The 13801-nt window shown below is 49.3% G+C and overlaps 1 protein-coding gene across 1 annotated transcript in view; it reads left to right on the top strand.

Moving 5' to 3' along the window:
- Window positions 1-13801, top strand: part of TNFRSF8 (TNF receptor superfamily member 8) — a 31937-nt gene that overhangs the window by 4150 nt on the left and 13986 nt on the right. Inside the window, exons 4-9 of the mRNA XM_060142819.1 lie at window positions 711-827; window positions 3805-3957; window positions 10633-10726; window positions 11018-11163; window positions 12197-12298; window positions 12433-12486. Coding sequence (XP_059998802.1) covers window positions 711-827; window positions 3805-3957; window positions 10633-10726; window positions 11018-11163; window positions 12197-12298; window positions 12433-12486 — 666 coding nt within the window. The remainder of the gene's footprint in view (window positions 1-710; window positions 828-3804; window positions 3958-10632; window positions 10727-11017; window positions 11164-12196; window positions 12299-12432; window positions 12487-13801) is intronic.

Below are 13801 nucleotides of genomic sequence, written 5' to 3'. Positions count from 1 at the left end.
CTTTTTTAATATTTCATGTTTTAACTTTTTATTGTTGGTATTATTTTGAACTATGTGCAATGCCAGTATTTGACTGTTTCTGTACTATCAAAATGGCAATTTCATGTGGTTCAATGCAAATATATAGACGTTCAATTGATTTTGATATAATAACATTATATCCAACTACCTTGCGAAACTCACTGATTTCTTCTAATAATGTATCTTCAGACTCTTCGGATTAGCTGTGCACTCAATGATATCATCTATCCATAACTGCTTGGTATCTTCCTTTCTAAACCTTACCACTTTTATTTCTTTTTCTTGCCTTATTGCATTGCCTATGATCCCCAGGACCAAACTAAATAGAAGTTGGGATAGTAGGCATCCTTGCCTCACTGCTGAACTCAAAGGGAAAGTGGCTACCAAAGTTTTGAGCAAGGCAGTGACAGAACAGTGAGACTGGGGAGAGGGCTCTGGCAGAGGGGAGGGACTGGAAGTGGGGGTGGGGGGCAGTGAGGAGGCAGTTAGCACTCTTCTCCTGTGTGGCCTTAGACACATTCCTTCCGTCTCTGAGCCTCAGGACTCCCTCTGAAGGGCTGATGGACATGTGCAGAGTTTGGGAGCTGGCCATGGAGCTGGGGGGCTTCAGTAATGGGGGTGGTGGTGGGATGTGGGCGAGGCCTCTGTCAAGGTGGCCTGGCCTGAAGCTTCTCTGCTTCTTTTCCCAGGGCTGACCCTGCAACAGCCATGCCCTCAGGGGTCTGCCGACTGCAGGAAGCAGTGTGACCCTGACTACTACCTGGACAGGGACGGTCGCTGCACAGCCTGTGTGAGCTGTTCAGGAGGTAAGGACCTTGTTTCTCCTCCAGAGGCTCCTTCCAGGGAGCAGGTGGCATCTTAGACAAGAGGCCAAGAATCTGGGGGTGGGAGCCTTGAGCTTGGTCTCGGATGCTCAGCCCTTGGGAGCCTGGTTCACCTTTCTGGTGTTTTCTGAGCAGTTGGCTTCTAGTGACTTCTACTCAAGATTGTGGGTTTTGATGGCTGTGACCCCTTTTCAGAGAGCTTCCATTCACTCAGTCTTTCCCGCAAGGAAATATTTGTCGATCACCTACCTGTTTCAAGCTTGTCTCATTATTTTTGTACGTATCCTATGATGTCTGGATTGCGATTGCCCCCATTTTACAGAAGAGGAAACTGAGGCTCAGGGAAGTCAGAGGGCTTCCAAGGGCCACAAGCCCTCGCAAATGGCAGGGGCAGGATTTGAACCTAGGGAGTCTGCCACTGGGTTCTGAGCTCATCACTCCACTGTGCTGCCTCTTAGAGCACCTCTGCACAAGCACTTAGAGACTGACTGCTATATGCATGGTGGGAAGATGTCCTGCCAGAGTTTCCCCTGCGGCTAGCTCCCCTGCAGCCTCACAACACCACCAGCCTCCCTGTGACGTCCAAGCAGCTGCCCAAGCCCCGGGCTGCCATGGATGTAGCCCTGGCCCACTCACAGTGGCCACCACCACTAGGGGGAGGCGTGATTCTGCCTCTGCAGCAACACGGACTGGAGTTCAGGGGGGCCAAGTGGGGGAAAGGACACTCCGTTCGTGGTTGCTGGGGTCACTGTTGCAATTACTAAGGTCACAGAGGAAATTTTCTCAAAACTGAGTGGTGAAAAGCAAACTATTCGCTGTACTCGTGGAGTCTGTGGGACAGAATTCAGACCCAGCACCACGGGGACACCTGGTCTCTGCTCCACGATGTCTGGGATCTCAGCTGGAAAACTTGAAGCCTGGAGCTGGAATCATCTGAAAGCTTTTACATTCTCGGGTCTGGGGTCGATGCGGCTGCGGGCTGGGCCCTCAGATCCTCTCCATGTCGGCCTCTATATGGCCTGCTTCGGGCGTCCTCAAGTGCTGGGTGCTGGACTCAAAGATGAGTTGGGGTGGGGTGGGGTGTAGAAACCATACCCGTTTTTATGACCCAGCCTCGGAAGTTACACGGTGTAACTTCCACTACATTCTGCCTGCGGAGGTGGTCACAGGGCCCCCTTGAGTCATGGAAGGAAAAAAAAAGCCTTCTTTTTTTTCTCTTCTTTTGGCCGTGCCGCATGGCATGTGGGATCTTAGTTCCCCGACCAGGGACCATGCTTCTTGATGGGTAAGTGGCCGAGCTCTGGAAGAGCAGACAGACCCAGAGCTATTGCTGCGGCCATTCCTGGAAAAATATCATCTGTCACAGCTGCTGTGTCAGATGGGGAAACAAGAGATGGCTCTGGGCCCAAGAATTCCTTCAACTTGAATAACTGAAGCCCTGCAACCCTGTGGAGTGGAGCCCAAGTGGCTGGGGTCAAGTCTTGGCTCTTGCTTGGAAGCTTATAAGCTCAAGCAAGTTTCTTAACCTCTCTGGGCCTCAGTTTCCTCATTCGTCAAATGCACAGAATAATAGACCTCTCTCAGAGACCTGTTCTGGGAGTTACAAAGGTTAAGCCGGGTTAATCTGGATAGAGCGCTAAAATCACTGCCTTGCCCACACTCGGTTATGGTAATACCATATTATAAGGAATAACGAGAGGTTTCAGGAAGACACTGTGCAGTCCCTTATCTTTATCGTGCAAAGCTTCTAAGCCTGTAAGTATCCCGCTGATTGAGAAACGTCCTTATTGAGCGAATCACATTTGTCTAAACTACTGATGCAGTAATTCTATTTTCACCCGTAAACAGAGCACGTAGAATATCCCCAGACATGTATAAATGCATTCTTATACTTCTTCTTTTACAAAACCACTAACAATTTTTTTTTTTGATTTTTGAAAAAACCCACTTTTCATCCTGGAAAATTTCAAACATATTCAGAAGTAGAGAGAATCAGGAATGGTTACGGACTATCACCCAGTTGTAAAGAATTATCAGTCAGGGCCAGTCTTGGTTCATCTCTACCCATGCCCACTCACGCCTGTTCTCTGAATTCTTTTCTTTATTTAAAAATTTATTTTGGGCTTCCCTGGTGGCGCAGTGGTTGAGAGTCCGCCTGCCGATGCAGGGGACACGGGTTCGTGCCCCGGTCCGGGAGGATCCCACATGCCGCGGAGTGGCTAGGCCCGTGAGCCCTGGCCGCTGAGCCTGCGCGTCCGGAGCCTGTGCTCCGTAATGGGAGAGGCAACAACAGTGAGAGGCCCGCGTACCGCAAAAAAAAAAAAAAAATTATTTTATTTTAGTTTTTTGGGATATTTTCTTTTAATAGCTTTATTGAGATATAGTTGACATACAATAAAATGCACACGTTTAAAGTGTGCAGTTTGATAGGTTTTGTCATATGTGTGTAGCTGTGAAACCACCACCACAGTCAAGACAATGAACTGTCCGTCACCCACCAAAACTTTCCTCACGTTCCTTACCATCCCTCCCGTCGCTCCCTGCCTCTGCTCCCATTCCTAGGAAACAGTTATGCTTTCTGTCACTATGGAATAATTTGCATTTTCTGGCTTTTCCTATAAACAGAATCATAGAGTATATACTCCTTTTTTTTTTTTTTTTGGCCGTGCCACGTGGCAGGCAGGATCTTAGTTCCCCGACTAGAGATCAAACCTGTGTCCCTTGCAGTGGAAGCTCAGAGTCCTAACCACTGGACTGGCAGGGAAGTCCCTATATACACCTTTTCTTGTCCACCTTCTTTCGCTCAGCATAATTATTTTGTGCACCAAAAGATCTGCCCAACGGAATCATCAGATGAGCATGTGCTCCTGGGCAAATATGTCTCTGTCCTCCTGGGGCTTCTCTGGACCCCTGCCCTCTCCATCCCAGTCCTTCCTCAGGACCCTTCTCTGTCCCGCAGACCACCTCGTGGAGAAGACACCTTGCATGTGGAACTCCTCCCGCGTCTGCGAGTGTCGACCTGGCATGTTCTGTGCCACATCGGCCTCCAACTCCTGTGCCCGCTGCGTCATCCGCCCCATCTGCCCACCAGGGATGGTCACCAAACTCCAGGGTAAGCAGTTCACACCCCCAACCAAGGGGCTGAGTTCTCTGTCCCTAGGGCTGCCCCTCTCCCCACCCCCAACTACAAATGACCTTCAATCCCAGCTGTTAACTAGGTCAGGTTTGGGCTATGTTTTCTCTTTGAGTAGTTAGATCCAGGGAGTGGGATAAAATCCAAACTTGGCGTTCTGGTAAGAGTTTCTGAGGATTATTTTAAAATTTTTAAATTATTAAAAAAAAATTTTATTCTTCTTCTTGAAATTGTTGGTCTGGTAAAATCTTGACTTGTCTGCAAGGCTGTTTTATTGACTCAAGATAGATCAATATAAAGTTTATGAAGAAGCTTCCAATTCAAATGATGGACATTCACCAGAGTGTAAAAAAGTATAAACCCTTGACAGTGGACAAAAAGACAAACAAAAAAGAATTCATCAGCAGATGAGAGATTTCAACAAATTTTTAGAAGGTGGAAAACAGATGGAAGGGTGGTAACAAATGAAACCAAGTGGAGGAAAGCTTACGTAACTAGAATTCACTCCACGAGGCCTGCAGAAAAGTGAGGGGTAAGTTGCTCCTAAGACCCACCAGAGAGGCTCTGGGCTTAGAGCAGGCGAGCAAAATGAAGGATGGAGGTGAAGTGGAGAATTGGAAAGTTCAGTGAGCTGCAACTTCATCTCGAAAATAAAAATTAAAAATTTGTAACAATGCAAAACCCACCAACCAAAGTACAATCTAAAAATAAAACAAACGAATGAATATAACAACAGCAAAAAAATGTGAACAATGGTATACCATGGGCATTGACCAGTCTGAGAGATGGTGCCTGATTTTTTAACCCCTGATGAAAATGATCAACTTTTTGGCTAATGACACTGAAGGACTATCTAGGGGAAGCTAGATGTTGGCCACTCTGGTGCAAAGCCCCCTTTGCTTGTGTCTTTGGGAGTACATCCTGTCAATGGGCTGTTCCTGCTAAGTCATGCTGAAGTGAAGCCTGCCAGCTCACACTCCCCACCCATGAGCCCAGAGTTCCCAGGCAGACCTCCTGCTGAGGGAAGAGACCCATTGTGAAAATGACATACTAACAACACAGTAGAAGAAACCCCACCTGCCGCTGGAATGGTCAACATCGTTCTTTTTAAATAAATATGAATGAGCAGTAAAGATTTTCAGACTTATAAGGAAAAACAGTAGTATGAAGGAGAATAACAAGATACACAAACAGAAAAACTTACTACAGATGAAGCAATGATGAACCCAGGAATGGAAGAGAAAAAAATTAGTGTCCATAGAAAAATTCCAGAAGTTGTTACAACCACAAAGTGAGAACAGAAGGCAAAGAAGAAGGAACAGCAAGAGAGTAAAGGGCAAGAAATGGCTTTTAGAAAGTGCCCTTGTTACCAATCTGTTGCCTCTCAGGTCCCAATTCACCCTTGAGTACCTGCTGTGCCCTAGAGGATTAGACTCTTGGAAGATTTCTCCTCCTTGAGTGTGATGCTATGCTTTGCCAGTAGGGGGCGCTAGAGGACCACTGCGGGAGAAAGGAGGCTTCTCTTGGCAATATTTGTTTTTTCCTGCTCCTGCTGCAGAGTCTGCCTGCAGAGCCTGTGGGTGGGGACATCTGGTGGTGTCCTGCCCCGGTCATGCTTCCAGAGTAGACAGTCCCTCGGCAACCACAGACCCAAGCTAGGTCTGGCGACCACCTTCCATGCTTCAGGTCTCATGTCAGCAAAAATGCCATAATTTCCTCTGTGGTCCCACCCTCCCACCCCGCCCCGCTCCCAGCCTTGGGTCTTCTGCACACCATTTCTCGACACAGTTACTGTGTGCTCCCACGGTGGTGCCCCAGGCTTCCCTGTGTACCTGACCTGAAAAGTGAGACTTCAGATTGAAATGACCTACCGGGAGCAAAGCAGGATGAATGAAAATTACCCACGTGTAGACATAATAGATGCACCACCATTTATTTATCCATTCACCAGTTGATGGACATCTGGCTTGTTTCCAGTTTAGGGCTATTATGAGTAATAGCAGCTACCACTGTTCTTGTACAGGTCTTTGTATGGACATATATTTTCATTTCATGGGTAAATACCTAGGAGACGGATGACTGGGTCACTGTGCTGGCCGCACAGAATGTCTTTGAGGGCCAGATCAAAGCTGGCCACCTGTGATCTGATCCAACCACATCATTTTACACGTGGAGAGGACCATACGTAGTGCCAGAGCTAGAGCTGGAACACAGAGCTCCTGAGTCATAGCCAAGTGCTCTCTACTGGACCACACCAGCTCCTTCTTAGCTGAACAGAGAATGTTTTACTTAGCTAAAATACAATTACGTTTGAAAGCAGAATAAAAACATTTTCAGACATAACGGGAGAAATTCTGCTTTTCCCCCATGTATCCTTTCTTAGAAAGTTACTTGAAGATGTAATTCTGTTAACTGAGGGGCAAAAAAGAAAAAAGAAAAAGCCATGAACTCTAGAAAACAGTGGTTCTATCCCAGGAGAGCAAAGAAGGGGAGTCCCAGAATGACAGCTGTGCTAAAGACATTACAACATCTGGTTGAGCCCCATCAGAGCAAGAAAATGAAGGGCTCCAGGGAACTGTCTGTAGGAATAAAAGGTAGAATTACAATTTCATGAGTAGTAGAGTTGAAAAACTTGAGGATACAGTAAAGGCACATTATTCTTTTATCAACAAGGAAAAGAAAGGTGACTGAAAACTCTAGGGAAAATAAAAAGCTGACAAGAAATGTAGAGTTCAAACATGAAGATGAAAATTTCATCTGATTTTAAGCAATTTCTGGTTGTACCAGAAAAGGATTCCATTTGACCTTGATGTTAAGACCCTTCTCCTTCAAATGACCCAAGGATCAGGTGTTTCAATTTAAAGAGAAATATTTAAGTATGGTGTATCTTTTTTAGTTTCTAAATTGAGACTAAAAGCAGTCAGCTTCTTCCCCCTCTTCCAATAGGCCCTCTCCAGAGAACACAGGCAGACTAAGTATGGGCTAAACCATGCCTTCTTCTCACCTTCAGATCCAAAGAAGGAAGAAAAGGGAGGGTCAGTAACCCAGGGAGAAAAGAGGGTGAGGTATGGTACATACAGAGAAGGGATGAGAGGCACCCAGGAGCGCTGGGCCCACCTTCTCCGCTTAGAGTAAGGGCAGCAGTTCTGTGGCTGGTTCCTGTCGCAGGTGTTCCAGTGGCAGCTCAGACGGAGGCTGCCTTAGAGAGAGGCCAGAGGGTGCTAACTGGGTGTAGCCATAGTTGGTGTTCTTGAGCCCAAGAGCTCCCCCAATCCTCTGGAAGCCAACTCTCACTGAATCCCCACAACATCTCAAATACAAATAGAAACTAGCATAACAAACTGCATTATCTTCCTCATAGCCCAAGGCCTCCTGGGCTTCAACTAATTTAGGTAATTGTCTGGTGACCACGTGGAAAGACATAGCATGTATTTGGAGACCCCCAAAATCAGACGGTTCTTCAGGACCCTACCAATGCAAGAAGAAAATTAATCCTAGCCTCACTTTCTCTTCAGAGTGTTTCAGGAAAACTCTGAGAGGTATCATGAGAGCCTTTAGAAGGGAGGCGTGTGTGGGCGGGAGGTTCGTTTTGTACCACGTAAGGGAAGGGGTGCCGCCTCCAGGAACATGGGGGCAGAGAGGGTTAGTAGCTGGGCTGGACCTACTTCAAATGTGGGTCATTTTTTTTTTCTGTCCTAGAAAAGCAGTTAATCATAAGGTTGTAAGAAAGTGCTCAGGCCCCAGGCAGGAGGCAGTGCGGTCCAATGGAAGGTGCTCTGGGCTGGGACTCAGGAGCCCTGATTTCTGACTCTAGCTCCGGCTCTGTGGTCCTCTCCATTTGTAAAAAGAGGTGGCTGGGTCAGATCAGAGATGACCATGCTTGAACTGGTCCTCAAAGACATCCTGTCTGGTCAGCACAGTGACACAGATTTTCTGCTCCTATAGGTACTCAAGTGAAATGAAATTATATGTTTTCACAAAGACTTGTACAAGAATACTCACAGCTGCCTTGTTTATAATAGCTTCAAACTGGAGACAACCCAAATGTCCATCAACTGGTCACCGGCTAAATACATCTCTACGGTGGAACAACTACTCAGCAATAAAAAGGAATGAATTACTGAGACAAGCAACGGGAATGAATCTCAGAAACATTATGCTGAGTGGAAGAAGTCAGACACCAAATAGTACACACTGCACCATTCTGTCTAATGAAGTTCTGGAGGCAAACTCATCTGTAGTGACATAAAGCAGATTCGTGGCTGCCCGGGTGTGGGGGAGGATTGATTGCAAAAGGACAAGGGAACTTAGTGGGGAGGCGGGGATGTTCTAGATCTTGAGTGGAGTTACAGTTACCTGAAGGTACAGTCATCCCTCAGTGTCCGCGGGGGATACCCGAATCTGAGGATACTCAAATCCCTCATGTAAAATGGCAAGGTACAGCGGGCCCTCCGTCTCTGCGTGTTCTGCATCCGTGCGGTCAATCAGTCTGCAGTTGGTTGAATCCTCGGGTGTGGAATCCTCGGATGTGACCCGCAGATATGGAGGGCTGACTGCTGAATGTATACATTCCTCAAAACTCATCAAACCGTGCGCTTAGGGGACATTTCCTTCTATGTAAATCATGCCTCAATAAAACTGATTTCAGAAGAAAAGAACTTTAAGAATTGAGGCGACATTTACATACCAGAAGATGTTTAAATTTATTTATTTGTTTACATTTATTTAATGAGATTTCTCTTCAATGAAACCAGGAAGTCTGCAGTCACGAGGCCACCTTCCCGCATGGTCACAGCTGGCTGGAGATGAGGAGTAGCTTTCTTTTTTTTTTTTTTGAAATATTTATTTATTTAGGCTGCTCCAGGTCTTAGCTGCAAAATGTGGGCTCTTTAGTTGCCGCATGCGAACTCTTAGTTGCGGCATGCAGGATCTAGTTCCCTGACCAGGGATCAAACCTGGGCCCCTGCGCGGGGAGCACAGAGTCTTACCCACTGGACAACCAGGGAAGTCCCCCAAGGAACAGCTTTTGCACTTTGATCTTTTGAAACACAAATCTGATCGTCTCAGCCAATTAGAGCCAGAGGAATAGTGTGTTACAAAAACCTCGACATTGCAGCATTCCTCTCTCACTCCTCTGTGAGTCAGCTGGGCCGCTCTGTGGTCTTGCCAGGGCTTGAAGGTTTGGTTTGGGTTTGCTCTGCATGTACTTCTGGGACCAGCGGGGGCTGGCTACCCGCCCCTGGCGTGGTCTACTTATGGCAACGGTGGGAGTGCAGAAAGGGGGCGGTGGAGGTCAGATGCCTCTTGAGGTCCAGCCATCGCTTCTCTCCCGTTCCACTGACCAGACAAGTCACACGGCCAAGTTCAGACACCATAGGGGTGGGGTATGCACAGACACCTGCCTTGACCTGAAGGAGCTGCAGAGTCACCTGGCAAAGGGTGTGGACGTGGGGCAGGATGCAGACGTGGGACCACCATGCAATCTACCACACCTATCCCACCCTGTTGCTAATTAAAACCATCACTTTGGGGAGAAAGACCCAGCGTTTAAAACAGCCTTATTGCAGTCTAATTTACATACCATAATATCTACTAGTTTTAAGTGTACAGTTCAGTAATTTTAAGAAATTTACAAAGTTGTGAAACTATCACCACCTTCTAAGAAACCTTGCAGGTTAGTTAGTTGACTAACCCTAACCCTTGTAGGGCATGGGTCAGTCAATCCCATGCCCAACCCCAGCCTGGATAACCACTAATCTACTTTCTTGTTCCTCTAGATTAGGGTTTTGGGGACATTTCCATCATATGCATCCTCCTGTGTCTGGCTTCTTTCACTGAGCATAACACTTTCGAGGTTCGTCCACGCTGTAGCTGTATTAGTACTTCATTCCTTTTACTGCCAAACAATATTCTAGTGCACACGTCTACTGCATTTTGTTCATCTGTTTCCAGCTGATGGGCGTGTGGGTGGTTTCCACTTCTTTGACTTCTATGAAGAATGCTGCTATGAGCCATCTCCTCCCTCCCCCCACCTTCTATTTCCTCTGCTTAGAAATCTCCACCCCTACTCACATCCCAGCAATCCCTTCCTCAGGGAAGCCTCCCTGGTCAGATGAGGTCAAGTCTCCCATTACAGGGACCCCACCTGCCTTCGTGTGATGCCTGAGTCTGTGAGCCCCGCCAGCCGGTGGGCCCCCAGGGGTGGGGATCTTGTCTGTTTTGCTCACTGCTCTGTCCCAGCTCCCAGCACAGTCCCCAGGACATAGTAGGTGCTGAATAAAGGGCTGTTACAGTGGAGGGAAGCGAGGAGGGAGGGAGAGAGGAAGTGAGGAGACAGAGCCAGGACACAGACCTGGGTCTGCCTGGCTGCAGTGTCCTTCCCGCCCCATGTTGCCACCTCCTTGGACGTCACTAGTCCAGATGGGTAGGGCTCCTTGGCACTGATTCCTTTTTTTTTTTTAATTTAATTTTAAAAATGGAAGTCTAGTTCATTTACAAGATATTGAATATAGTTCCATGCTATACAGTAGGTCCTTGCTGTTTATCTATTTTAAATATAGTAGTGTGTATCTGTTAATCCCAAATTCCCAGTTTACCCCTCCCTCCCCCATTTCCCCTTTGTTAACCATCCTTGGTACCAATTCTAACCGGCAGGTACGGCTGAGAGGGACACCACCTATGAGCCACCTCCCCCGGGGACCCACTCTAACTGCAGCACCAACGCAGAGGACAGCGGGGTGCCCGCCAGGTGACTCCTTGGCCACCTCTCTTCATTTGCCCTTCATACCCAGGGGATGCCCAGGGGGCAGCCAGCTGGGAGTGGAAGTGGGGCTTGGGATAGATCTCTGGGCCAAGCCCACAAGTCATTTTGGAGAATGTGGGCCTAGGTCTGTGTTGCCACCATGGAAGCCCTGAAAGCCTAGAAACCCAGGCCCTGCCCTCAAAGTGCCTGTCAGAGGCTGTAGGCAGGGGACCTGGGGTCTCAGGCCTCCTTTTCCATCTTGACTGTCCTTCTTACTTCTGGCCTCTCTCCCCGCAGCCCCACCCCCTCCCTGATCTCCCTGGCCGACTCCCTGACTGGTAAGGAGCGTGGAGGGGACGTCACCCACGTGCGGGGACGCGCCTCTCTCTCAACCAGCACTCCTATATCCTTCTCCTCCACAGGGAAGCCCACTCTGGTTTCAGGTAATGACCACCCCCATGAAGCAGGGCCTTCCTCCCTGGGGACCACAGGAGGGAGGGTTCTTACTAGGCGACAGCATCCACTTGGTTGGAGGCGGGAGGGACCAAGCCTGACCCCAGGTCTCCGGTTTCCTGATCTGGGGCTGTGACTCTGTCACTCGCTAGAGAGGATTCCTTAATTCTTCTGAGCAGGGATTTTATTCACAGCTTCACCTGCATGGCCCATAATTGCTGCTCAGAAAATATTTGGTGACTGATTCATGACCTTGACTAGTTTCTTACTTCTTCTGAGCTTCATCACCTGTAACGTTGTAACAGCATATATCATGCAGGGTAGTAAGCAGTGTCCAGTACACATGAGCCTTACCCGCTCCCCTTAGACGGTCGCTCTCAGTACCATGCGTTTTAGGACTTGCAGTTCTACTCTTAGACACTAGGTGGCAGTAGTTCTCAGGCCAGCGGCGCTCAAAGAGGTCCTGGACTTGGCACCATCAGCAACTTGTTAGAAAAGCAAATTACCAGCCCGACCCCAGGCTACTGAATCAGAATCTGCATTTTAACATGGTCCCCAGGAGAGTCATACGCACAGGAATGTTTGAGAGCACTTATCTGGCACATGCTACTTTTTTAACATCTAAAAATGGACTTTAAAGAATAATAACTATATATTGATATTCAAAAGTAGCAAAGCAAGTTAAGTATTAAGTGGTAAAGAAATATATCCAGATAGTGGTTAAGAGCGTGGGCTCTGGAGTCCTCCTGGCCTGGCCTAATGTGCTTCCTAGAGCCAGGTGAGGAAGGACAGGTGGGTAAGCGCTGGACAAGATAGCTATAGACAGGATTTGGGTTTCTGTCCTGGCTTGGCAAAGGACCAGGTCCTGTCAGCCACAGTAGAGTCTGTGTCCAGGAGGAAGTAGTCTGGGGCGAGGGCTGTCCTGTGTGGTTGCTATAGGACCCCGGCTCACCGCCATGATTCAGACTTCGGGGGCCACCAGTGCCAGGGCAGGCGAGAGAGCAGGGCGCCTCTGTGTTCCAGGACCTGTGCTCTTCTGGGTGATCTTGACACTGGTGGTGGTCGTCAGCTTTGGCTCCTTTCTCCTGTGCCACCGGAGGGGCTGCAGGAAGTGGATGGGGCAGAGTGAGTGCATGTGTCCTTGGGGCCTTGGGAGGGCAGGGTGCTCTGTCCTAGCCTCGCCTGGGTCCCTCTCCCGCCCTGCCCACTGAGGCTGTCTGAGGCTGGCCTCCCTAGCCTTCCTCCCGTTGTCGTTTCAGAGCTCCACCTGTGCTACCCAGTCCAGACCTTCCAGCCCAAGCTGGAGCCTGTGGGTGAGTGTCCAGAGGTCCAAAGGGGCTGCGTGCAGCTACACAGCAGCTCTGGACCGTGGGTCTGGATCTCCCTCGGGGTTCCCTCTGTAGGGGTTCCCACAAGCTGCTCCTCCTTTCTGTGCAACCTTATCTGTGATGGGAATATAATGTGGGTGGAAACTCTGTGATATGCCCTGTTCGGCGTCGGATGGAGTGCGGGCATGAAGTTTCAAAAATCCACCTTATCCTCCATTCTTGCCTCTATTGTGCCCTCAGAAGAGGCCTTCCCTTCCTCTCTTCTCTCTGTCGCCCCTTCCCAGCCTCCCTATTATTTTCCCCTCCCCATTCCTCCCTTCCTCCTCTCACTCCCTCCCTCCTGCTGGCAGCTGAGGGCATAGGGGTCGGGGTGGGGGTGGGTGTAGGCTAACAGGGCTAGAATCCTGATTCTGCCCCTTATGAGCTACATGACCTTGGGGGAGTTACTTAATTCCTCTGTGTCTCAGTTTCTTCATCTGTAAAATGGGAACAGTGGGGCCTAATTCAGAGGGTGGGCGTGTGGACCCGTCGCGATGGGCCTGTTAAGTGCTGTGCGGGGCACCTGCACGTAGTCAGAGCTCAGCACAGAGTGGCTGCTGTCTGGCGATGCCCGCCCCCGTGTCTGGGGCCTTTTTCCTCAGCAGGAGTCCCAGGCCTTCCTATGTTCTACGTTTTTCTGAACTCCTCTCTCTGATCCCTGGCCAGCCTCCAAGCCACCTCTTCCAGGCAGCCTTCCATGCTCCACCCATCCAGGCAGCAGACTCTTTCAGCTCTCACCTCGGGGGAGGGGACCCCAGCCATCTTGTGCCAAGTGCCTCCTCTCCTCTGGGCAGCCTCTTTCAAGGCAGGGCAACGTCTTCCTCAGCATGTCACAAGCATTGATTGAGCACCTACTGTGTACAGGCCCTGACCACAGGGGAAGGAGTGGACACAAATGGTCTGAACTTCCCTTTCTGGTTTCAAGGCAGGCTCCCGCAAAGGGACTCACTGACTGAGAGCCCCAGGGGAGGCAGGTGATGCTCTTCATTCCGTAAAGAAGAGACAAGACCCGGGGCCACACCACCTGTAGGGGCCACACCAGACTCAGGCGCTGGTCCTGGAAACGGCCGGTCTTGTTTGTAGAGGGCTCAGTCCTGCCCCCCCTTCCTTCCTCCCCACCAGGTTGTCTACCACCCAGTGCCCACCCTGGAGCCCAGTGGTCAACTCAGACCCTGCCTCCCAGGTCCCCAGGCCCCATGGAGAGCCTTGCTGTAGCATGGTTTCTAACTTGGGCCCCTGAACACAGTCCGGTGAGGCATGT

Source organism: Lagenorhynchus albirostris, chromosome 2 (assembly GCF_949774975.1).
Source record: "Lagenorhynchus albirostris chromosome 2, mLagAlb1.1, whole genome shotgun sequence".
In the NCBI taxonomy this organism is placed as follows: domain Eukaryota; kingdom Metazoa; phylum Chordata; class Mammalia; order Artiodactyla; family Delphinidae; genus Lagenorhynchus; species Lagenorhynchus albirostris.
The sequence above is the reverse complement of the archived record's forward strand: the minus strand, read 5'-3'. Positions and strand labels throughout refer to the sequence as shown.